The sequence below is a fragment of the Manacus vitellinus genome, unplaced genomic scaffold (genome assembly GCF_001715985.3).
Source record: "Manacus vitellinus isolate BGI_N305 unplaced genomic scaffold, ASM171598v3 scaffold_44_pilon, whole genome shotgun sequence".
In the NCBI taxonomy this organism is placed as follows: Eukaryota; Metazoa; Chordata; class Aves; order Passeriformes; family Pipridae; genus Manacus; species Manacus vitellinus.
This window is the reverse complement of record NW_021940565.1, coordinates 6,796,616-6,820,368: the sequence shown is the minus strand read 5'-3', so window position 1 is coordinate 6,820,368 and position 23,753 is coordinate 6,796,616. Positions and strand designations below refer to the sequence as shown.

Genomic DNA, 23,753 nt, shown 5'->3' with positions numbered 1-23,753 from the left:
TGGTCAGTAGGATGACACTGTTATGCTGCATTCCTGTGTACCAGATGCATAATCCTGTAGGAGAACTGCTGCTGTTTGTAGATTTGCAGCTCCACTTGGTGCCAAGGAATTCATAAATTGCTGTGGCAGATGGGATCAGGATTTCTTGTAGTAGAGATATTAAGAATGCCTCCTTTGAGCTTTGAAAGGGGGTACAGATTAGTATCTTAGATGTCAAAGTAGACATCTGAAATTGTGTTCAAGAACTGCATTCTGTGGTGTAATGTGAAGTGGTGCCTTATTCTCTGCAAAGGTAACAGAGAAATAACTACTTGGCTGTTTCTTTTTCTTTTCTTTCCGTTTGTCTTTCTTCTTTCTTGTTTCCTGCCTCTGAGTGAGACTTTTAGGTGCTGGGCCGTATGCCAGCTCATGTCAATCTTTTGGCTGAAGCTGTTTCTGCTGTGTGAAATACCTGAAGCATTCAAAGAGTGGAATCGTAATGTAAAAGTGTAAATATATTGGAAATACTTAGAATGGAGTTCAGAAACTGCTCGTGAAACCAGAGGATCAATCTAGGGAGTTCTTTCTGTTTTAAAGGTAGCACCTTAGTGTACTGATGAAGAAATTTAAGTTCTTTTTGCATGCTTCCTTTTTTCCCAGTGGACCATCTGATAGAGCCAGCAAACTTGCACAGCTTGTTGAAAAAAATCTTGAAAACTACTACAGAACAGATGAGAAAAGCCAAATAAAGGTAGAAAGTGAACTTAAAATGTCTACTACTTTTTTTTAAGTCTGGGGAAAAAGAATCATGTTCAAAATAGGCTTTGACAATAGGTTCTACAAACCCAGATTTTATTTAATTATGAAGGCAACTAATTGCCATTTAGTTGTTTTTGTGTATGATAGCAATTTAGAGGTAGTAGCTGATACAGTAAATCTGTATGTAAGGTAAAAACTGATAAACTGGTTTTACTTGAAAAATTAGCCCTGTGATGATATAGGGGATGATATAAACCTGAAGACAAGTGGATAAATTTTGTTTTAATATCACCTTCCATAAGGCTGTGTGTAGAGGGGACTTCTCTGCAGAATTAAAATGGCTCTCCTGAAGGGATTTATTGTCCACAAAGATAGAGCTGTTCATGCAAATAATAGTTTTGATCTGTCCCTACAGATCAGGGCTGATCAGGGCAGCTGCTTTAACACAGAAGTATAGGCTAAACCATTCTGACTTGGTGGCTTTGCACTCTGCTACAGAAATAAATGTACCTGCTGCTACTGCCACTTTATTAAATCCCAAAATGAAACTTTCAGTTGAATGTTTGGAGATTTTTTCCTGTGTTGCAGCACTGTATAGATAAGGGGCACTGAAATATGAACAATGCAGTTACCTATGAAAAGTCAGTGGGTGGCCTTTTTTTTTTCCTTTACAGTTTTTGTTCATTAGATGAACAAAATTCAGGTTGCTGAGAGCATTACCTTAAAATTAATATTTAAACCCATTGTATGTAATTTAAATGTTTGTTGCTAATAATGTTGATAAACACTTGGACCATACTTCAGGTTTTTTTCAGTTATTTTTCAAAACATATCTGCAGTGCTGTAACCTTGATGTAAATAGATTTAACATGCATTAACTTTGTATTGTATGTCTTAACTTCTCCATGTTTGTTTGATGGCTTTTTAGGCTAAAACCCACTCCCAACTAATAATAATTGATCGTGCCTTTGATCCAGTATCAACTGTACTTCATGAGCTCACCTTCCAGGCAATGGCGTATGACCTGCTACCAATTGAAAACGATACTTACAAGCAAGTACTTTAAAAAAGAAAACAAACCTAAAACCCTTTACTCTTGATTATAAAATCTCTGGAGTTGTTTAGCATAATTGCACCATGGCAGTATTAGCTCCTTGTATTACATGACGGTTGCTTCACTTATGACTCTTTCCTTTTGGATTTGTAACTTCATTTTTTTAAGTTCCTCACTTAGTTGAGATTAGGTAGGATCTAACTATCATTTTTGTTAAGTTTTGGGTCTAACAAATTGCATTTTTTTAAAAAACCAAGACCTTTGTCATAGTGCACACTGAGATTCTCTAGATTTTCTTTCATATTCTCAACCTTTTCGACATAACAAGACAAATTAGACCAGTAATTGCATATTGAGAAAACTCTTGGTTATTTCTCAGAAATGCTCAGTTTTATAGCTCCAGTCATTTAATTTGTGTAGTTGTTAAAATGTACATGTTTCTATTCTAAGTGCACATTTAAGTAAGTCATGTTCAGTTCATAAGCGGTGTTGGAACAGTCTAACAGTGGTTTGCATAAGTTATGTACTTTGCTGTCAGATTGTTCTGACAACAAGGATTTTGGTAGGACTTTGCTTTCTGATGACCCTCTACAGCAAATGAGACCTGATGGCCTCGTTGTTTGGTCAAGCAAACAGGAATGCCTGTCTTTGGTTGGAAGCACTGAGTGAATGTTTTAATAGAAAGTGTAGAGTTCTATTAATCTCAAACTCACCAGGTATGAAGATGTAGCAGAGTATGTTTTATAGGTAGCCATGATCTGACTTTCACAATTAATCCTGTGATTTTTTTTTTTTTCCCCCATTCTGCTTTCTGGCAACTGTGTGAGTTTCTGTAAATGTGAAAATATTGTGTAATGTGGTTGCTGTCTTACTTTGTAGGTTTATTGCGAGCTTTGTTTATAGTCAAGTAATAACTGCTCTGTAATGGTGTGAAGCATGTTCCTTTTTATATGTGGAGCAATTTGCCCTGCTTAGTCTGTTTTGTTGGTGAATGGGACTTCATTTTCCTTCAGTTATAAAATCTCTTATAGTACACATGGAAAGCTGCACTTTGCAGTTTCAGTGTGTTGTTTGTGCAGTTTGCATTGGAACCAGAGGGAAGTTGACATTGAAAGCTGAAGAGAAATGGAGGTGCATGTGAATGTGTGATTAAATCTCTAGTTACTGTTGGTTTAAAAGAATGTCCAGAAGCTATTGCCCCAAAGAACCATTCTAAAATTCATCTGCTTCTTCTATATTCAAAGATGTAATCTGTAAAATCCTTCTGTTAATTATATTTTTGTGAGGCAATAGCTTGGCTTGGAAATTAAAACCTTTGTATGTTACTGCTGTTACCATTCATGTTCATTAAACTGTAATAAATAATACTGTCATAAGTAATGAGAATTAGGGGAAACCCAAAAACCAAATTACTGTCTGAATTTTCTCTTGGAAGATACAAAACAGAAGGATCTGCTGGGAAGGAAAAGGAGGCAATTTTGGAGGAAGATGATGACCTCTGGGTGAAGATGCGGCACAAGCACATTGCAGATGTGATAGAGTATGTGAATGAATAACAAACCCAACTACTTGGTTTCTTTGAGAGGGAACGTACTTAAGCTGTTTGGTAGGAATACAGGTAGTAGTGAAGATGGTTTGTAATATAGACTTCATTCAGTTAATTAATGGATGCCAGCAAGAAACTGTGCTTCCAAAATACGTTATGTATCAAGATATACTGTTATGCTAATGTTCCTTACAGTTCTTGAGGAAAATGGAAATCAAGTAATTTCCTGGGAAGTATTTTCAAATCTTTTGCATCTGAAGGGATTATTTTGTGTAAAGTACTAGCAAGCTGTTACATCAAATGACATTATGCAGATATCATAAGTTTAACTTACATTGTTTCTGTGAAAAATTGCTCTCTTCTCTGAAGGAGACCTGTATTTGAAGTTTTTACTTTCATTCAGAAGTTCATGTTGTACAGTTCCTTTAAGATTTTAACAAAAGATTTTAGAACTTCTGTGCTGTTGCATTCAATAATTTTTTTTTTTTTTTCAGAGAAATACCCAAACTTCTGAAAGAGATTTCATCAAAAAAAAAAGAAGCAGAAGGAAAAGTAAGTTGTTTAAATTGAAGTATTGCAGTCTTTCCTGATAATTCAGTTATTTTCACCTAATCCTTTGAGATTCCCTTGAATTCATTGACCTATTACAGAGATTGAGGCTTTTCTCAACTGGAATTTTCAAGGGTTGTGGGGGAAGCAAGGCTGCAACAAGAAGGGAAATAAGCATGTCAAATATTGGGGGGGCCAGATTTTCAACTTGTATCGTTTCTTCACAGTTATCACTCTCTGCTCTGTCCCAGTTGATGAAAAGGATGCCACAGTATCGTAAAGAGATCAGTAAGGTAAGGGGTCTTTTGTAATTACAACGTCACAATAAATAATTCTGTGCACTTTAACTTTCTGTGTTATTGAAGTCGAGCTTTATTCTGTTGTTTTCCTGTTGAGTGTGCTATATAGCTGTTCTCCAGTAGGTTCACCTACTGTAAAATTTGGAGAAGAAAACTTGTTTCCAGGTGTTTCATTTTACTAAGTAAAAAAATCATATTATTTGTGTGCTTTGAGGATTGAATATGGCACTAGTGTTTAATGTTTTAAAAGGTATTACTGGGGCTGGTCTCTAAGTGAAGGGTAAAACATGGAAAATGCATGATGGTTCTGAAGGATAGTTGAAAGATTGACTCTTATAACCAGTAAAAATTATTAGTATGTCAAAAAAAGACAGTAAAGTTATGGCAGCTTGTGATTGTCTTTTTTCTCCTTTCTTTCTGTCTTACAGCAAGTTGTTCATCTTAACATAGCAGAAGATTGCATGAGCAAGTTCAAATCTAACATAGAAAGGCTCTGTAAAACTGAACAGGTATGTTTAAAAAAGCCAAAACCCAAGCAGCAACTTATTGCAAATACAGATTTTTTTGTTTGCAGGAATAGAGGCTTGTTTTAAGTGACAAAAATCTCATGCCTTTTTTTTTTTTTTTTGCCGTCAGTTTTTGAGGTACTAGTATTAAAACTAAATGAGATGTACAAGGCTCTTAATCTGCCAGTAATGGAGGTGTTCTTAGAGTTTGGGGGTTTTTGTCTTGAAATCTGGATGATTTTTATAAAGACCATCTTTGTTTTCTTTGTTCAAAACTCCTGTGAGGTTGCTGTAGTATGTTCTGCTGGTGGAAACCTTTTTAAAATGTCTGGGAAAAGCACCTGTTAGGGTGAGGCATTACATTTTACTATTAATCTCAAGTAAAAAACTGTAAATTACATTTCTGGGAGTTCTAGATATCAAGCACTTTTAAATGTTTGAGTGTTATGTAGAGTTATTATAATGCTGCAGCTATTGAAATAAATGTCAGACATGTCATACTGAGTTTAAATTGATGCGGCTTGATTGTTTCCTGAAACCTATGGTTTCATAAAAATGCATTTCAAAACACACAAAACAATATTGCTTTTTAATGACTACTCTCTAAAATCATTGTGTGTGGGCTCTTTATTTTTTATTCATTTAGGACTTGGCTCTTGGAACTGATGCAGAAGGTCAAAAAGTGAAAGACTCCATGAGAGTCCTCCTTCCAGTTCTGCTGAACAAAAGTCACGAGAGTTATGACAAAATCAGAGCTATTCTGCTATATATCTTTAGCACAAATGGTATGATAACTTGTCCTATTTTTTCCCTCAATGCTATTAATTTGAATTCAAGTTTTAGGATAGATATTTTTAGTTGATATAAGTTAATATTGGAGTTGATGGCCAGGTTTGAAAGAAATCTTGTCCATCCTCTGTAGCTGTGCTCAAATTGGTAGCAAAGATACTACTGATAAGGAGTTAAGAGATGTAATTCAAGTGCAGATTTATATGGTGTTTTAGCATCGTTCCTGTTCTTGGATGTGTGCAATAGTTTGTTTTCTTGTTTTCACAAATTAAGTCAGTGGGGAAGAATTTGTAGTAGAAGAGGAGGAAATTGGCAGAATGCTGGTCTGAGGAATCTGCAGCAATATTGAGTTTTGGTCTCAAAAATGGACCATTAAACAAAATTTTATCTAAACTATAATAGTATGTTAAACAACGAAACAAACAAAAAAATCCTGGACTAAATAACAGCCCAGACAGTGTGAGACAAAATTGGTCTTACAGTCTCTTGGTAATTAAGTTGTCTGTTTTCCATATATTGAAGGAACTACCCAGGAGAACTTGGAGAAGCTGATCCAGAATGTGCATATAGAAAGTGATAGTGATATGATAAGAAATTGGAAATACCTTGATGTTCCTGTTATCTCTTCAGTAAGAATGTATTTATTTATTTTCTAAGTTCCTACTACCCAAGCACTTGTCTACAGCTCTTTCAGCAACTCCTAGTGGTATTATCCAAGTCTGTTTTTGGAAACAGGCAATTACTAGGAATTCTTAAATGCTAAATCCTTTGAAAATTATTCATGTTAATTGTTTAAAGTAAGGTACCCATAATGTTCCCTCTACAATCATCAGATGGTGACTTGACCTAACTGGTTTTGGAAAGTGCCAATCTACTCAGTTTCTTGTCTCTGAAGTTAGTATTTCTAGTGTACACTGAATTCTGTAGGTATTAATTGTTGTTCTTTGTCATTATTATTATTTCTTTAAATTTTCCTACTGATGCCCCCTCCTTCCACTACTGACTGTGAATAATTTTCAAAAGTCCAAATACATTATATAATGCAACCATGTTTTGAAAATCTTTTCAGTTTGCTGTTCAGCAGCATAAATACTCAAGAAGAGACCGTTCTTCAGAAGAAACCTTTCAACTTTCTAGGTGGACACCTGTTATCAAAGATGTTATGGAGGTAAATTTGACCAACTAATTAATTCATGGGTGAAGTGCAGAAATTTACTTGAGTGAGCAGTTACAGCCAGTCCATACTATTATGAGTTACTGTTGTCAAATACATCTGGTGAAAAAGTGATCTTTTTTTAGTCTGTCAGTAATACAGAACATTAGACTGCTTTGTGTTAGTAATGCTCTTTATTAGAGGTCATTTTAAAGGTGAAGCAAATGAAAGTGAAAGCAAGAGGTCTTTTAGAACAGCTTGTCCTGTGATTGGCAGTGTTTAGTGTAATTTAAAGATTTGCTTTGAGGTTTTTTTTTCCTCCAGTGGGTTTTTAAACTGCAATTCAAATCTAAACTGTAATGTGGTAGAGACTGGAAGATGTTTCTTGCCGGAAATGTAGTTCCTTTATTCTTAAACCTCTTCCTAAGCATCAATTAGTGACTGATGTCAGACGGTAGTGAGTTCACTGGACCTTTAATCTGACCCAATGCTGTAATTCATAGATTTTGGTGGCTTTCACATGCTCATTTGTATTTTTAGTGGACCCTGACTTCTCTCATACAGTGCTGTAGAGAAATTAAATACTTTGGGTTGTTACAGATGAAAAGCTGCTTGTAAAATCTGAACAGTTAAATCAATATTGTGTTTATAAAAAAACACATTCTCCCAATTCCTTGTGATACACAAAAGACTTAGAATACATTTTAGCATTATGTGGTCTAGCACTTTGTTACATAGGACTGTTGTTCATGAGATGCAACTTGCAATTGGTTATTCTAAGCTGAATGTGTTGGCATTAAATTCCAGGTAGACATCCTTACTGAAAGCTGAAACTTGGTGGGTTTTTGGTCTGCAAGGCTTTTTAAAGTGTCTTTGTTTTGCCCTTCAGGATGCTATAGAAAACAAATTAGATTCAAAAGACTGGCCTTATTCTTCCCGGTGTCCTCCCACCTGGAATGGTTCAGGAGCAGTAAGGTAAATAATTTTATTTCCTGAAAAATAGTTTACCCCTTTCTCAGTATTTTTGTCATATACATTCTAGAGAGTTATGGAAGTGTACTTACTAAATGGTAAAATAATGTATATAAGGTAATGCTAAATTCTCAAGCCTGTATTTTTATTTAATCTAAAACGTACTGAACTCGGTTGTTATTTTAATAATTCTTCTTAGTCATATAGACCTTTACTTGGAGTACCTCCCTTTTGATAACTGATAAATTATCAATTTATGTAAACACTGAAGTTACAATCAAACCATGAACTGCATGACAGGAATTAACTGCTTGTTAAGTATATAATTTTAACCAAAAATGAATCAGTAAAGCTGGATAAATGTCATCTTCTGAAATCTTTTGCAGTGCACGCCAGAAACCTAAGGGTAGTTCCAGAGAGGAGCGGAAGAGCAGTGCAAGGCTGATTATATTTGTGATTGGGGGAGTCACATATTCTGAGATGCGCTGTGCTTATGAGGTTTCTGAAGCCTACAAGTCCTGTGAAGTTGTTATTGGTAAGCTTGCCTTGGGAGAAGGGTGGTGTGTGCACTGTACTACATGTGCTTCTGGAAATTGTAAGGATCATCATTGGGATTGTTTTTCATACATGCCCTGTGTTGGTTCAGTACACTAATATTATAACCAGTGTATTGCTTAAAACCATGCACTTAGAAGCATCTTTTCATTTTGTTCAGGCTGCTTGGTGTTTAGACGGTTTGTTTTTTTTTTTTGCAACAGGGTATTAAGGACAAAAAAGGTAGTTATGCTGTACAGAAGAACCATCGTGAATTATGTCAGAAATATGTTGAAGTATAGCAAAAAGGATTTAAACATACCTCTGTTTCCTTGCATTACAGCTTCCTCACAACTTTTGCATCTGCCTGTGCTTTGCCTTTAGTGACACTTGCTGCTCCTGTTGCTTTTGGAAGTAGTACGATATATCAAAACAGAGCTCTAAATACAGGACCTTACCAGAGACCTGTATGCATCTGCAGGGGCAACTGATATTTGGGTGCAGGGTCATCTAAAGCATTTTAAGTTGCTTGAAATGTCTGTCTGGCAGTTAAATTTGGTCTTGAGTTTCAGAAAGGCTTGAATTTATCTACCATGATTTTAAATAAGTCCTTTCCTAAAACAATGACAACCTTGATTCTGAGATCTAGAGTCTGTTACCTCTAAATAGTCAGGGGTTTTGTAGGTGTGTTTGTGTGTGGTTGGTTTTTCTGGTTAATTTTTTCTTTGCTGGTTTCATTGATGGTGGTTGAGGTAGGTCTAATGCTGGTTCTAGTTTTGAGTTGCAACAGAAAGACCAGGATAACAGAAATGCAGATCAACCAGACTTTCTTCATCTGAGACTTGCTTACAAAACCATGTTTAGTGGTCACTCTTTCACTGTGGTATCTAGCACTAACCACAGCACTATCTTCCCTTTTGTTTGGAGATGATTCTTGTAGTTTTGTTTGTAATCCTGATTTTTGAGGGAAGGTGAAATTTGCCAGATTTCCATGTGGCTTACTGCAGGATTAAAATTTTGCTGCATTTGTGATTCAGAACTCAAGGAATACTAGCCCACTCAGAGTGACACTGCTAAAACCAAAAGTTCCAGACAGCTGTAATCTTAAACAGTTAAGCACTGCCTTTAGAACTGTAGGGTGACCCTTCATGGCAGAAGTTATAATTACTCTCTATGAGAATAAGAGAGTTGTGCAGTCCTGAAGAATACTAAGGATTTTCTTTGCTGCTCAAGACTTGGAATTTGCTGTAAATTTTTCGCAGAAATGTTAGTCAGTAAAAGCCAGTTTTTTGTAACTGATATTTCTGTGGAAAACCACTGTTTGTGATGACCTTTAATCCAGGTAGTTTCTTGATTCTGGGATAAAGCCTGTCATTCACTGGGCAGATTTCTTGCAGGCTGGGACAGCTGTACACAGCATAAGTGGCCCGGGTTCAAGCCACAGGACTTGAAACTTTTATTCCAAGCACGAGTCCTGATCTGGGTGTGTGTGTGGGAGAGGGACATTTCCTACCTAATGGTAACACTTACATTTATAGGATGGTGTTTTATATGAACACGCTTTGAACTGCTGTACTTGTCAGTTTTGCAGGTACAGTAAAAACAGGCCAGCATGTCACTGATGTTTTAAAGAGGGAGTGTCTGACAGTCAGAATTTGACTGACACAGTTAATATTTACGTTCTTTTGTCAGGTTCTACTCATATTTTGACACCTAAAAGACTACTGGATGAAGTGAAGAGCCTTACTAAACCCAAGGATATGGTCTCCATTAAGGATGAATAGATATGGTGATGTTTATGATGCATTACAAAGACAAACAGTATGTACATACTCTAATGGAACTGACTTTTCCAAACACTGCACTATGATACTACATGGTTCTGACTAATGGAAAGTCATGTTATAATTTAAATTTGCTGCTTTTTGGGAAGTAGAAGGCAGAGAGAGGAAAAACTAAACACATGTGTTTCTTAGGTTGTATTTAATATTATAAGTGCTTTTTCAAAAGGGCATGTTTGTTCCTAAGAAATTATGCTAAAAGTTATTGTGACTATATATAAACTGGAATTGTCTTTGAGAACTGTGAAACCTTTATATAATAGAATTTATTTCTAAAAATTACTGAATTAAAAAGGGTCTAGGCCCTTGGGTAGGGGCTTCAGGAGAAAATTTGTATATATGGGTTTATGGTAAAAATGTTTCATACAAATGCAGTATCTTAAAGTGTAATATTTTCTGTAAAAGTAACTCACTGAAAATTCTTTAAATATATTTAATTGTGAAAAATCTAAAGGCTTTTTAGATGGTGCTGGGTCAGGGAGATAGTTAATCACAGAAGTATTAAGCAGTTCTAATCACAATAAATAACTGAAGAAATGCTGTCAACTGTGCACTGAAGTACACTTTATATTTAAGTATATACAGGGATTATTAATGAAGCTTTTTTAAAAAACTAATTTCTTAGCAACTTCCTTATGATTGTGTCTACATAGTGCATCTGTTAGAAGTTGAATTGCCTGTGATACAGAAATTCCAAAACTATAAGCATGTCTTCTTGAGGAAGTGGAGGCAGAGGAAAAGGAGAGGAAAAGAAGGGAAGCAGTTGAATCTTTCAAATGGCTTGGTAATTTAAAAAAGAAAAGCTAAAAGAAAACCAAATGACAAAACCTGATATATTCAAGAGAATTTACTCTTCTGTCTGCTTTGTTATGTCATAAGAAAGAAATACTTAAATTTGCATTGAAGGGAATAATCTAAACTGTATGAATTCCGTAACACTGGTAATGTTTAGATGTGTCTTTAAAAATTACATAATTAAAATCACTAAACTTTTGAAGGGATGTTGTATTTATGTGCCTTGAAATGTTAGTTTGTTGTATGTAGAAGCTGAGAGAAATGTTGTAATGAAAAATAATAGATTACTCATGGTTTTTTATTAACATTTTTCCCAACCATAAAGGAATTAATTTCTTGTTTTGCATAAAGGTGGATTTGTTTCTTTTCTCTTTATTTTGCTCTAAGGTTAACTAGCAGGTCAAGAGAATATTTTTGCTAGGTAAGATCATTCAGAGTTAATTAGGTGGAAAAAGGTTAAGTTCCCCCCCCACACACATTAGAGAGGAATGAAAGGTGAGAAGGTTACAATTTAAGATGTTGCAGCACATGTAGCATGGTGAGAATAAGTGGCTCTATCTTTCAAATGCACCTAAATGAGTTAGGAATTGAATGTATTCTGACTTTTTTTTTCAATATGAATACAGGAACAACACTCTAACTGGTTCATCAAACACCACGTGCATCAAAACTTTAAAAAATTAGCAGAAATACCTACAACATTTTTCTGAATTCTAGTTTGTAACTATAAAAAACCCAACTCAATGTAGAGCACTGTAAAACCAAAATAATTAGAAATGTGAACTGTGACTTGGTATGTTAGTGTGACGTTTGCAGGTAGGTGTCTCAGGTGCAGAGGCTGTTTTGGTGTGTTTAAGCAGCTGCTGTTAAAATGTGGGAAGAAATGATAACTTAGTAATGACTGAGGTTTATTCTCACACTTTGGAGTGTGGGGAAATCAAAGTCAGAAAGTTAATTTTCCTTGTTTAATCCAATTTTTATTAAGCTACCTTAGGTGGACACTTTAGAAAAAGGTACCTGTACACAGCAATGGATACTTAGAGAAAGGTACCTTTAGCCAACCTACTAAGGACTTTCAGTAGAATTAGTAATTTGTTTTAGAGTTCTGAGACTGAGCATAAACTTGTGGAATACCTTTATATCTGGTGTAGTTTAATACTAACAGTTACAGAACAGCTGACAAAGTTAGCTAGCTGACTTTTTGATATTTGTATTCATCACTTTATATTTGCAGAGGTCCTAACACTTCTGTATCAAGCAGCAAAACAATATAGCATTTGAAACTGGGTAACTAAAGTGGTTTTCTTTTGACTTTAGCCAGATCTTCTGAAACTGCTCGTACCATTCGTTCTGTAGCTTTCTTCAAACTGTTTGCTGTCTGTATGGCATGATCCAGAGTAGAACTTAAAATCTGTTGGAAATAATAAAATGTAGCCTTGTTAATAGCGAAGGCAAATGCATACATAGGTATAGAATAGAAGGTGATGTTTAAGGTTTTGTGGACGATTTTCACTCTGAATACATGTTGAGAAGTAGAACTTGAGTTATGTGATAAGACTGCTCCATGATTCAAGTTGGAAGTATCTGTTATTTATTTCTCTTTGACTATGTAATCATTGGAATTGAGGGATATTTACACCTTTTGTAAAGTAGCAGGGCCAGTGTTGTGCATGTTTGTGGTATCGAGAAGGCTTTCTTGTGGTTGTGATAGTAGTTTGTATGGCTAGGTTTTGACATTCTTTCAGTATGTGAAACCATTTCAGAGGTAAGATGCAGTGCTACTATTCTGTCCTGATCATTTCATATGGGGACTAAGTTGCATGAAAAGTCTGGACATACTTACATGAAGTTATATACTAATATAACTGCTAAAATGCTTGGGTTTTTAACTCCATACGGTCTTATCCTCAAATCGTCTAGGTTTGCTTAGATTGTAATAATCAGCTTACTAAGAAAGGGATGCTCAATAGTGCCTTGATGTGTGGATTTAACCTTTCCAAGATAGTTGTGTTGCACTTAATTTTCACTTTCAAGTCTTACATTTGCATTGGAATCATTGACGTTTCTGATTGCAGATTTGCTTTGGGCAAACTTCTTGCTGGGGATGTAGTGATGTGAAACAAGAATTTTATTGCATGTGCTTGAACAGCAGGTTTTGGCAGCCTCAAAGGATTCCCTAAAGAGAAGATACAGAGAATAAAACACAAACAATTTCAGTAAGCAAAAGAATTTCTGAAGTCTGAATTAAATACACACACCTTGATAGCACACTGGTTTGCAAGCTAATTTTACAGTGAGTAGAATTTTTCATTTAACTGTAAAACACAGTCCATCATTATTTGTGTTCCATCTCTATTGCAGTAAGACAGAAAACATGCCAGGATGCAGAGTAAGGAAATCTCTCACAGCATCACTCTCTTGGTGCTTCTCTCTCACACAGGGGTCTGTGCCATTGATTCTCAAATGCAGCTGCTGTACTTCCAGGCCATTACTGCTATTGAGTCAAAAAATATGGTAACAAAACTTGTCTGCATTTCAGTCTAGTCTGTGCTACAGTTAAGAATCCATTTTACTTCTTGGTCTCCCAGAATTATTTAATGTTCACAACAACTAAAAGGAGGACTGTTACTTATAAAGAAACAGTTGGCAGCAAACAGAGCTGCATTCTGAAAATACAGACCTGCCTTTGAATCAGTGAATGGGAACATCCTCTTAAAATTAAATATTTCTTTTCATTACTAAATGTGACAGATAAAGAAGTTATATGTTTACTCTTCATTAACTTAGAAAGACTGAAAAACTACTCTAAGAACTATTTATACATGTTCTTAGAGTATATATTTTAAATTCATTACTGAGTAAAATTCTAATATACAACATGCACTGCAAAAGATAAAACATTCTTTCTGCCTATGATACTGGTGTGTTTTTCCCTGCTGGATCTTCAACAATGGGATTTTCTTATGTACTATGTAGTTATTGCTACAGCTTACCTTTCAGAAAGTCTGTTTACAATTTCATGTGGCTGTTTTTTTTTTTGAGCGTTTTTTGTGGAGATTCTTTTCTGTGAATAAGCTGGAGTCATAGAGGCCATGTTTAAAACAAGCAAAAAAAAAAAAGGTAATTTTTTGTGAATTTTCTGTGTATTTAACATTTTTCTCCATTTAGCATAAATAAAAGATCAAGCAAACTATCACTGATGAATAAAACTTGAATACGCTTAAGTTTTTTGTAAATGAGGACAGATTAACCTTTTTGTGCTTGCTGTTGAATTTAGCTCTGTGGCAAATGGTATGCACATTTCTATTTCGTACAGTGAAAGGCTGTAGGGGGGAGAATAATCAGATTCTCATAATCCTACTAATTACATGAGTACTGCTTTGATTTTATAGTTTCACCGAATTGCTAGAGACAAGCAGCTAACTTTACTTTCTTCTGACTGTTCAAATTTTATATTTTTCTTTAAGCAATTTTTTCTTATGGTAGAGAGAGAGTCTGAGATAAGTGACTTTAAAAAGTAGATGTTAAACATTTAATTTTTTTTTTATTAGTCTTTCCTTTACTTTGCTGCATGTCACATGATGAGTGTAGAACTGAAATTTTCTTTAGTACTTGTTTACACTACTTTAGGCAATGGCTGGCACTGTAAAAGTTGGCACAGTAGTACCCAATTTTCATATTCTTTCACATGGCTCTGCAAAATGAGATATTCCTGCCATGAATGGAATATGAAAGGCACTCCTCTCATAAAGAACCAGAGAAGGTTAAAGCTGTTGTGCATGGGGATTAAACTTGGGCAGGTGTGTAAAAGTTGGATTTCCTGATTTTTGCTCTACAGGATCTATAAAACCCCACTGTTTCAGCTACAATGCTAATGATTGCTTATACTAAATTAAATTTGGCCTGATATGTGCAGTGTGGCTTCTTGCCCCTTAAAATCTAGCCTATGGTTGGTAATTATTTCAGTAACACATCATACTTACAGGATGAACCAGAACTTTTATTTCTACATAGGGCACAAGACTGAACAGACTCTTTGTAATTCCTGAGTTTAACTTGATCTCTGCTTCCCCTGGGGCATCTGCATCCAAGTCCTGAAAACAGAGACATGTTGTTTAGAAAAACAAACACTATAAGCCATGTTTCTTTGTAGATATTAATATTTTTGCAATCATTGTACCTTTTCTCTCTCCACATAATCTCATATTTAATGATTTGTAATTCTGAGTGTCACAGTTGACAAGGTCCTTGCTTTGTGAATCATTATAAGAATCGTAGACTGAGATGTCTTCTGAATCACTGCCTAGAATTCAAAAAATAAGTTAAAAGGTTCTGAAATATTAGAAACTTAGGCTAGTGTATCCAGGTAATTATTTGGCTTTCAGCACCATAATTTCAGAGCCCTTAATGATACTGCAATTTGAGGAAGTACTTTTTCCTCCATTTTACAGGAGTGTGGGAATTGAGCTTTAAAGATTGGCTTTCAGCCCTGACTGTAAGCCTTGAATGTAGATTTTTATTATTTTTTGGTGATGGTTATTTTCAGACCAAGAACTGTTTTTTTAATAAAAAAATGAAGCACTCCATCTCCCTGTGCATAGTATTGTGCAAACAGTGCAGCCTAATGGAAATGGGATGAGAATTTGGGCAGCTCTAGTACAGCACTGCTTTAACTATTGCACAAACTAGTACTAACAGTAATGGTCCCAGTGTCTTATATTAAAAGACAAGCATATCACAAAGAAGTATCACAAGCAAGGACAACAGATAGACCAAAGGTAAGAATAACCTATATATTTAGATAGCTCATGCTATTCTTTAGTTGTTGGGTACTAACAGCTTCAAAATATTCTGCAGTGGAAAGATAAAATTGGGATGCCCTAAGAGAGACAAATGCCTACAGATTGCTATTAAGCTTCCAAGAGCTGAAGTCTTGGATGACTTGACAACTGACTTAAGTAGCTCATAGTAGCCTCTGTGGGGTCTAGTTTGGATTTGACGAAATTATATTATTAAGAGCTTGACTAAGGAAGGGGAGAGTATTTCTTGTCTATGTCAACCTTGAATGGATCAAAGATCAAGGAAAACTTTTTGCAGTATTTTCATGCCAGAACTTATTCATGCAGAATAAGAAAGTTGAATCCCAAAAGTGAAAGTGGAAGTACTGCTACGAAATGTTTCAGTTGTCAAGTTCGGAATCTTCTTCTAGGACATGAAATAAATGTACATCAGAAGAAAAAACAAAGCATTGTGTGCATATCACTGTCATGCTCTAAAAATGGTAATAGTGGCAATATTTGGAACCTTCTCTAGAAAGCTGAATTAGATTTATAGCCTAATTCAGGTTGGATAGGACTTCTGGAGATCATCTGGCCCTGCCCCCTCTCAAAGAAGGACCAACTTAAATGAAGTTGCTTAGGACCCTGTCCAGCTGAGTCTTGAATATCTCTGAGAATGGAGATACCACAGCCTCTTCAGGGCAAACTGTTTCAATGTTTGACTAGACCCCAACTTAATAATTTTTTGCTCTTATCTAACTGAAAATTGCCTTGCAACTTGTCTGTTGCCTCTTGGTCTGTCACTGAGAATTCCATAATGAATTTGACTTGGTGTCCCCTTTAGCCTCCTTTTTATTCTTAGTGTTTTGTGCTGTGCTAAGCAGTAACATCTGTTGAAACTACAATTTTCATGTAGTTGAGATGTGACAGGAATGTATTTCTTAACAGGATTCAGTAGCAGGTTTAAGCACAGTTCTGACCTTTGTATGCCATCATGACTTACTCAGGTTGGTATCTGATAAATCAGTTGGTTTTCTCTGACTGAAGAGTGAAGATGTTCCAGTTTTTCTTTCCTGGATGTTTATATTTCTTTGAGCATGGAAACAGAATGATATTTTAATTGTATCTGAATACTTCTATGATGAGACTTATAAGCATTTTATATTAATAATTAACTATTTCTTAGTTGATAAGAAATCAGATTTATTCATAGAAAGAACTCAGTTATCTGAAAAGGTGGTAAGTAGAAGTTTAAATTAATAATTAACCAATTGCAAAATAATGACCTCTTTAGTTAAAGAACACATTCTGACTTAACAAGCTGTTAAAAATCCTTAAAAGTAGATGTCTTGATAATCACATATTCAAATAGTGAATTGTATGAAATCTTACATATTTATACATGTGTTACCATTGATAGTATTTTGCTACGACATATGTTAAATAGGATTTGGTTTCTTAGTAACTTTGAGTTATTAAGGCTTTAATAGCACTGCCTTTAGATAATTAGAGGAATATTTGAGATGTACCTTCTAAGAGGACAAGAACAAAGTTCCTTATTTATTTGATGTGTATTTTGAATTTAGGGTGTACAGAGTGATCAGATTTATTTGGAAAGTTTTTCACCCATTCATGAACATAATGATCAGAAGATTGAGCTAACTTTCTTTCAATGACAGAGAAAAAAGTGGAAGCTAGGTGAGTTTGACTAGACAAATATTAACATCTACCCTGTGAAATAATCTGACGGAATATTCAGATTAGTATGATTGTGTTCTGTGCTGCATGTATTGTAAGATCTAGCACTGGATAGAGATTTAATTTGCCAAAATTCCAAACTCCAAAATAACCATGTTGCTTTGAAAGGATTAATATATATTAATTATTTTCTCTCAATTACTTAATTATTTTTTGTAGGCAAGCATTTGCTTGTAGGGTTTTGTTCTCTGAAAAATAAGAGAGGCGGGTTAGTAAACACAGTTAAATCTGTCCTGAGAGCAGCAAACTTTATCACAGATTTCAAAAATGTCTGAGGATCCTGATATTTCTCCCTTGTGAGTGTGACGATAAGCTGTAGTAGCACAAAAGCTGAGACACTGTGCTGTGCAAAAACTGGAGGGAAAATGTTGTGCGCCCTCAAAACTCAGTAAGATAATGTAAATTGGAAAAAAAAAAGTATGAAAAGAGGTCTCCTACCATTATGTTAGAAGAATGCTTGTTTCCTAGCAGACCTTCTTTTCCCAAGCTCTGCTGCTTTTCTGGAACTTGATGCAGCTCTCTCTTTTTTTTTAACCTTAGATTGGTTAAGGGGAAACCATTTATTTTATTTTTCTAATTTCATTGTGATGCTTTGACTAGTCATTCACGTCCTGAATTTGTGTGGCTGTAATTAATTTTATACAGAAGTATGATTTAACTCTAGGTGAAAGCGATAGTAGTGTTTTGGCTTTAGGAAATACTTTCAGACTCAGAAAGGTAGGAATGCCAAGCTGGGAGGAATGGGAGGAATTCTTGGCTATGTAATTACAGAATTCTGTAGAAGTTTTATTCTGCAAATATTTGTGTTGCTTTCAGAGATTCCAGTCATTCCAATTTTCTTACTCAGCAAATAATTTTAGGTACAGTTTTATAAAAATTTTAACAGCTGTTTCCAAGTTTTCACTTACATGTGAGGACAAAGACAGCATTTTTTGCCTTCTAAATAAAGTTGATTTGTCTGTGGGATTACATCAGTTGTGGGACTCTTTTCTCCCTCATGGTTCTTGTAAAGAAATGGAGTTTCAGTACCTCTTCTTTCTGGAGGATCAGCAATGCTTGAAACCACCGAGCCCTGTACAAAGTAACCACAGCACAGATACAGGTGGATGTGGTCATTGCAGTTCAAGCACGTGACTTCTGCCAAACAGTATCTCCTGAGTTTCTCCTAACCTGGGCTTCAGAGGAAAATGTTATGTAAAACATTGACTATGAAAGCATTGGGTGAGGCTTATCTGTAGATTTGTAGGAGGCATAAGATTTTGTGTGTGTGTGTGTATTTATGATCTGGGATAAAATATTACTATACTTAGCAGTAAACTCAATTTTCTATAGCACAATACTGTTTGGTCTTTTAGTAATTCTGCAGCTTAAAAATCATGGACAAACAAAGTAATATTTCTTCCCACTAAGTGACAGTGGGAATTGATTTATTCCCCCAAAGACAGCTTTGTAGAAGTCAAAGTAGCTGCTTATATTTTTTTACTCTGAAATAAATGCTTTGGAAACTGGAATTAAGAATCTTCAGTGTAGCAGTGTTTTAATACTTAGGTTTCTGTTACAATTAATGAAATATTCTGAAGTTAATATTTCATTAAATATTTTCTCTGAAGTAACATGCTATCTAAAAGCATCATGCTCTTATTAGAGAACACACAATTTTACAACCACACTTATGTTCTTGAGACTTGCATCAGTAAAACAGAAAAATTGCAGTCTTTAAATAATAAAACTCAATTACCTCACAAAAAGAATGTGATGAATAGGCAGCTTCATAGGAAGTCAGCAAAGATGACAGGCTGTGTTTGCTGTGATCCATTTGTTCTTGAATGTCTTCAAGCAGCATGCCAAGTCTAAATATTCCCCCTTCCACCCTTCTAAATCCAATTGCAATACACAGTTAGTTAAACCTGTATAAACTGACCTTTTATTTCTTACTATGATATGGGACATTGCAGTACATTTCTCATAGGAAAAAAAATAAAATTAATGGAGTTCACTGAGTCCCTTTTAAGTATCTGAATTAATTAAATAGATACCCTAATTATAAGTGGGATATATAAAGCCCAAGATGAATTTTGGCCAAATCACTCTTAGCTTACCACATATGACATAATGTTTTTACTTCAGAAAAATTCTAATGGATAAATGAAGTAAAAGTTGTAAGACGCTCAAAATACAGAAAATATACTGATGTACTACTTAGCACTTATCTTCCAACCTGTCAGGATCAAACTCTCCAATGTTGATAGACTTGTCCTTGAAGTTCTGCAGCTGTAAGTTATGGTGCTTTTCTCTAGCTGTTAAGTAATTCCTTTCCAAGGCATCAAGGTATCTTTTCAGTTGATTTAAAGCCTTCATCAATAAGAAAGAATTCAATAGCAAATGTCACTATCATTTAGCATAAGTAGCTATCACTGTGGCTTGCTTTGTGAGTCAGATGCTGTTTGCAGTGCTCTTGGTAAGAATTTTGATAATTCTCTGAATTGGAACAGGACTGCATATTGTATGATCACCTGGTACTCTGTGCTGCTCTATTATGTACAAGTAAAATATTAAACCCTGACTTCTGAACTGATGCCCTATGTGTCAAAATTCTGAAATTACATGGCAACTTAAGGCCTTTCATTAATAGTTTTGAACTGTAATCCTTAAAACAGATTTAAGAATTCAACCACCTACTGAACACCTTCATTTTTGCTTCTTAAACTTGTACCTTTGGTCTGAATTGAGAAAAAGAGTAAACATTTCATTTGAGGAGAACATGAACAACTTGACAGAAAATTGTAAGTCTACAGCCATGTAAAGTGCATTTCAGATAGCTCAAAATATGTAAAATAATTTACCAGATATTTGTCTTGTAAAAAGAATGTTTCTTGGGACATATGCTTAGAGAAGTCTTCTACCTTAAAGACAAAATATTAGACTTTTATTTGGGATTTTGAAAAGAAATGTGCCAAATGAATATGGAATTTAAGCATCAGTGCAAAGTATATATTGAAACAGAGCTCTTACTTTCTTTGTCAGTTGCTCTGTCTGATCCTTTAGTATTTGAGACATCTTTTCTCCTAGTGTTAGTTCTGGCAGTGAATTAGAAGGATTTGGACATCGTGCTTCTTCCATACCAGCTGCTGGTAGTGCTGATGCTGCTGTTCCAGACTGCAATCCTGTGTGATACAAGATAAGACTGATCAGCTGAAATGTCTGCCCAAAAGTGTAATCAAGTTACATAAAATAGTCATTTGCATAGTTAATTTTATTTACTTGCTTTAAGCAAACCATGTGTAGATTGTACAGGGATGGGAGCATCTAATGTGATGATGCCAGGTGCTGTCCCAGTGCCTCCTGAGGAAATGGCAGTGCTGGCATTTGGAAAGTCTGACTGAGGAAGTATCTGTTAAAGTGAGAACTTTGGTTATAGATATAATGTATAGAACAGTTACAAAAACAACAAACTTAGAAATAACTGAAAACACAAAATATTAATGAAATGTTTAACAGTACCATATAATTTTCTGAGTTTATAGTTAGATGTATATAGTGTCTCATTGTATAAATACTTAAATACTTGTGAAAATATAAAGAGGATTTGTGTAAATGGGAAGTACAACATGAAGGTGACAAAATAGTTTTAGGGGATAGTCAGTCCTAGAGATAAAGAAGAATGACTTGAAAACAAAAAAAGTATTTTGAGAGATTTACCTTGGGATTAAATCTCAGATGGTCTATATGATTCTGGGTGTCAGCATGCTGAGTCAGCATCTCATTTGCAGCCAGGAAATAATAGGGAAAACTATTACAACCTTGTTACATCTTGAGTGATTTACTAAGATCTAAATCTAGGAATGGACTTAAAAATTCATAGAGCTCTGTGAGTGAACTCCATGTCAGGGCACAAAATTACTACTCTAAAATAAATTTACTACAACAAAAGAAATATTGTTGTCAAACAAATCCTTCAAAAAGAATACCAGGCTAAATAGTTGAAGAGCCTTAAGATGTAAAAAAAGGCCAAAGTTTTCTTAATACAGGCACAGTATAAAAATAGAAAGGTTTTATTAAAAATACATTTAAGTAGTTTTGGTGAACTTAAACCTTTACATATAACACTAGAAATGAAAATTTGTGGTGAATTTCCTAATGATTTGATAGGATGCTTTATCATCACAAATAATACTCCAGTGTTAAATACTGGAGTATTATATAATACTTAGTCATTGAATACTTAGTAATGAAATTGTTGTATAAAGTCAGTCCCACTAAATTTTATTTGTGAAAGCAGTTTTTGAGTCAAGTGATGTACTGCCTGCCTGAACTAGTCATGTTAGATTTTATGGGACACAGAATATCTTCTTACAATAAACCACTCAAATATGAATTTCTTCAAGCATCCTAATTACCTTTAGCTGTTGCAGCAGTTCTGAAATGCTCATTTCTTCTTTATTCTCTACTTCAGCAGAATTGAAGTAATTCTTATTTTCCAGCATGTTGTTCACACTTACTGATTTACTTAGCAAAATAGGGAAGGGTTTTGCTCTCCCAGTTGTAGGAACTAAGTTAATATTGTCAGTTCTTTTTGGTACTTTTACTTCTGAAGCAACTTCATAGAAATCAGGAAGGCAACAGTGAGCCTGACCTTGGCTATATTGGAGCTTGCAAGGTGAAACTGTTTTCTTAAACAGGCCTCTCTCATCTTTCATGTTTTGAAAGGTGTGTGTATGTTCATTCTCATTAATCAGCTGTGAATTTTCTTGTGTGCACCCACACTTACCAGTGCAAGGTTTCTTTGAAACAGGTCTATTTTCACTTAACACATTTTCATTTTTACCACTAGAGTTTACCTCTTTGTGCTTTTCTAAGTGATACTCTTCAAAGGTAGTTGCCCACTGTTCCTGCACTGAAGGGCCTCTGAGGTGTTCTGAAGGCTCAGGTTCGCTCCCAGTGTCATCGATACTGTCAGTGAAGGACAATTCTGGTATCATCTCACATTCAATTAACTGGCATGTGCTCAGTAACTCTCCCTCAGAAAAATGATGCAGGAGGACATCGGACATCTTTGAGGTAGTTAAATGTTCTTTGCTGTCTGGTTTACTGGAACTACCGACAGGGAATTCCTTCTTAAAGGAAGCTTCACTTCCAGGCATTTCAGTTGAAACTCCCATTGTTCCTTTGGTGCTTCTATGCTGACTGGAGAATTCTTCAGGCTGTGGATGAGCTGCATAATTTGCTGTTGTGTATTTGTTATCATCAGAACACATTAGGTTTAAAATACCAGAAATATCTTCTGTACAAATACTGTCATTCAAATGATACGAATTATTATTATATTTATGTGTTATTTCTACATCTCCATCATAAAGTAATTCATCTTGTTCCTCTTCAGTTACATCGAAGCTACAGCCTAATGCATCTGAAAATGAATTATTCATTTGAGTTTTCATCCAGTCTGATGGTTTGCACTTTTTTGTAGTCTCCATACCCAGTTTATTTAGAATGTAAGTGCCGTTGTTTCGCCAGTTTTGGACAGAGCTTTTATTATTGCATGGATCAAAATCTGGAATGTATGAGTAATAATATCTAGTTATCTATATACTTAATGTCTATTTGCCTACTGTAGCTTTTTTAGAAACATCCTCTGGAAAGGGCTGTTTCCATGTTTGTACTACTGTAAGCCTGGAATAACTGCTGGAGGGAATAGGAAGGCACAAATGACAAAAGCATTGGGAACAGGAGCATTGAGCTTAGGGCCAGGTATCTGGCCTTGCTCGGTAATCCTGCTGTAATTGTATAGACAAAAAAACTTGGTACCAGAGCCCCCAGTGGTCCTGGAGTCCAACATCAGGTTTAAAAATCCCAAACACAAACCCCGCACCATTTCCCACCTTTCACCTCACCCCCCCTAAAGGGCTTCTTGAGCTTCTGCACCAGAGAAAAAGCAGCAAACTTTTTTTTTTTTCCAATTTGTTTCTCTCCCCCCTCCGCCAGCTGAAATGCATTTAATTAAGAGCTCGGCTTCAAAAAGCGCGTGGTTTCACCTCATCTGCGGGGGTTGGAGTTGGCAGAGGCGAACTTGCAGCACCGCTTTCCTACGTGCACTGATGCAGCAGCGCGGCCGTGCGCTTCCCTCCGGCGGGGCAGCGCGGTTGTGCTGCAGGGCCAGCGCGGTTGCTGCAGGGGGCCGCCCGCCGCTGCCCCGTCCCGCTCCCCGTCCCTGTGCCCGGCACCGCGCTCCGCTGGCGCTCGCACCGGGCGGGGCCCTCCTGCCGCCCGCCCCTCGGCTTGTGCCCCGCCCCCGCCGCCTCCCCATTGGCCCGTGCAAATGACGCGGCGGCCGCGCCCTCCAGCCGTTGGGCGCCGCGCCCCGGGGAAGGGCGGGCGCGCCCTCCCCATTGGCGCGTTCGGGGAGCGGCTGCGCGTGGGCGGGCGGGGTCTGCCCCCGGTCCC

At 36.0% G+C, this 23,753-nt stretch overlaps 3 protein-coding genes across 5 annotated transcripts in view; 2 read left to right on the top strand and 1 right to left on the bottom strand.

Annotated features, from left to right (window-relative positions):
• The window catches only part of STXBP3 (syntaxin binding protein 3), a 36,027-nt gene extending 25,049 nt beyond the window's left edge, over positions 1-10,978 (top strand). Inside the window, exons 8-19 of one of the 2 annotated variants that reach the window (XM_008926856.4) lie at positions 640-730; positions 1,667-1,791; positions 3,228-3,332; positions 3,833-3,890; positions 4,115-4,180; positions 4,615-4,695; positions 5,339-5,477; positions 6,004-6,110; positions 6,551-6,649; positions 7,524-7,609; positions 7,993-8,141; positions 9,833-10,978. In XM_008926856.4, the coding sequence (XP_008925104.2) occupies positions 640-730; positions 1,667-1,791; positions 3,228-3,332; positions 3,833-3,890; positions 4,115-4,180; positions 4,615-4,695; positions 5,339-5,477; positions 6,004-6,110; positions 6,551-6,649; positions 7,524-7,609; positions 7,993-8,141; positions 9,833-9,924 (1,198 nt within the window). In that variant the 3' untranslated portion in view covers positions 9,925-10,978. The remainder of the gene's footprint in view (positions 1-639; positions 731-1,666; positions 1,792-3,227; positions 3,333-3,832; positions 3,891-4,114; positions 4,181-4,614; positions 4,696-5,338; positions 5,478-6,003; positions 6,111-6,550; positions 6,650-7,523; positions 7,610-7,992; positions 8,142-9,832) is intronic. The other variant, XM_018079098.3, reaches the window with a different exon arrangement.
• Positions 10,979-11,579: 601 nt separating this feature from the next.
• On the bottom strand, positions 11,580-23,438 carry AKNAD1 (AKNA domain containing 1). The gene is made up of 14 exons (XM_018078997.2): positions 21,710-23,438; positions 21,012-21,071; positions 20,574-20,703; positions 20,325-20,476; positions 20,156-20,215; positions 19,531-19,664; positions 19,051-19,186; positions 18,221-18,384; positions 16,558-16,643; positions 14,957-15,079; positions 14,760-14,870; positions 13,770-13,851; positions 12,817-12,952; positions 11,580-12,187 (listed from the first exon to the last, which is right to left on the bottom strand). The coding sequence occupies exons 1-14, from the start codon at positions 22,784-22,786 to the stop codon at positions 12,068-12,070; spliced, it is 2,571 nt and encodes an 856-aa protein (XP_017934486.2). The 5' UTR covers positions 22,787-23,438; the 3' UTR covers positions 11,580-12,067.
• The window catches only part of GPSM2 (G protein signaling modulator 2), a 34,880-nt gene continuing 27,037 nt past the window's right edge, over positions 15,911-23,753 (top strand). Inside the window, exons 1-2 of one of the 2 annotated variants that reach the window (XM_018078992.3) lie at positions 15,911-16,561; positions 17,141-17,252. The gene's annotated coding sequence lies outside the window, so the exon portion shown is untranslated. Of the gene's footprint in view, positions 17,253-23,753 lie in introns of both variants that reach the window. The other variant, XM_018078995.3, reaches the window with a different exon arrangement.

Excerpts from the sequence above, each read along its gene's own strand:
- AKNAD1 (XM_018078997.2), bottom strand. The coding sequence starts at position 22,786 with ATGGAGACTACAAAAAAGTGCAAACCATCAGACTGGATGAAAACTCAA. Across the intron at positions 20,704-21,011 it reads ATCTGAGATTTAATCCCAAG|ATACTTCCTCAGTCAGACTT; the intron begins GTAAATCTCTCA and ends TCACTTTAACAG. Across the intron at positions 18,385-19,050 it reads CATCACATTCTTTTTGTGAG|GGCTCGGTGGTTTCAAGCAT; the intron begins GTAATTGAGTTT and ends TACTTTGTACAG.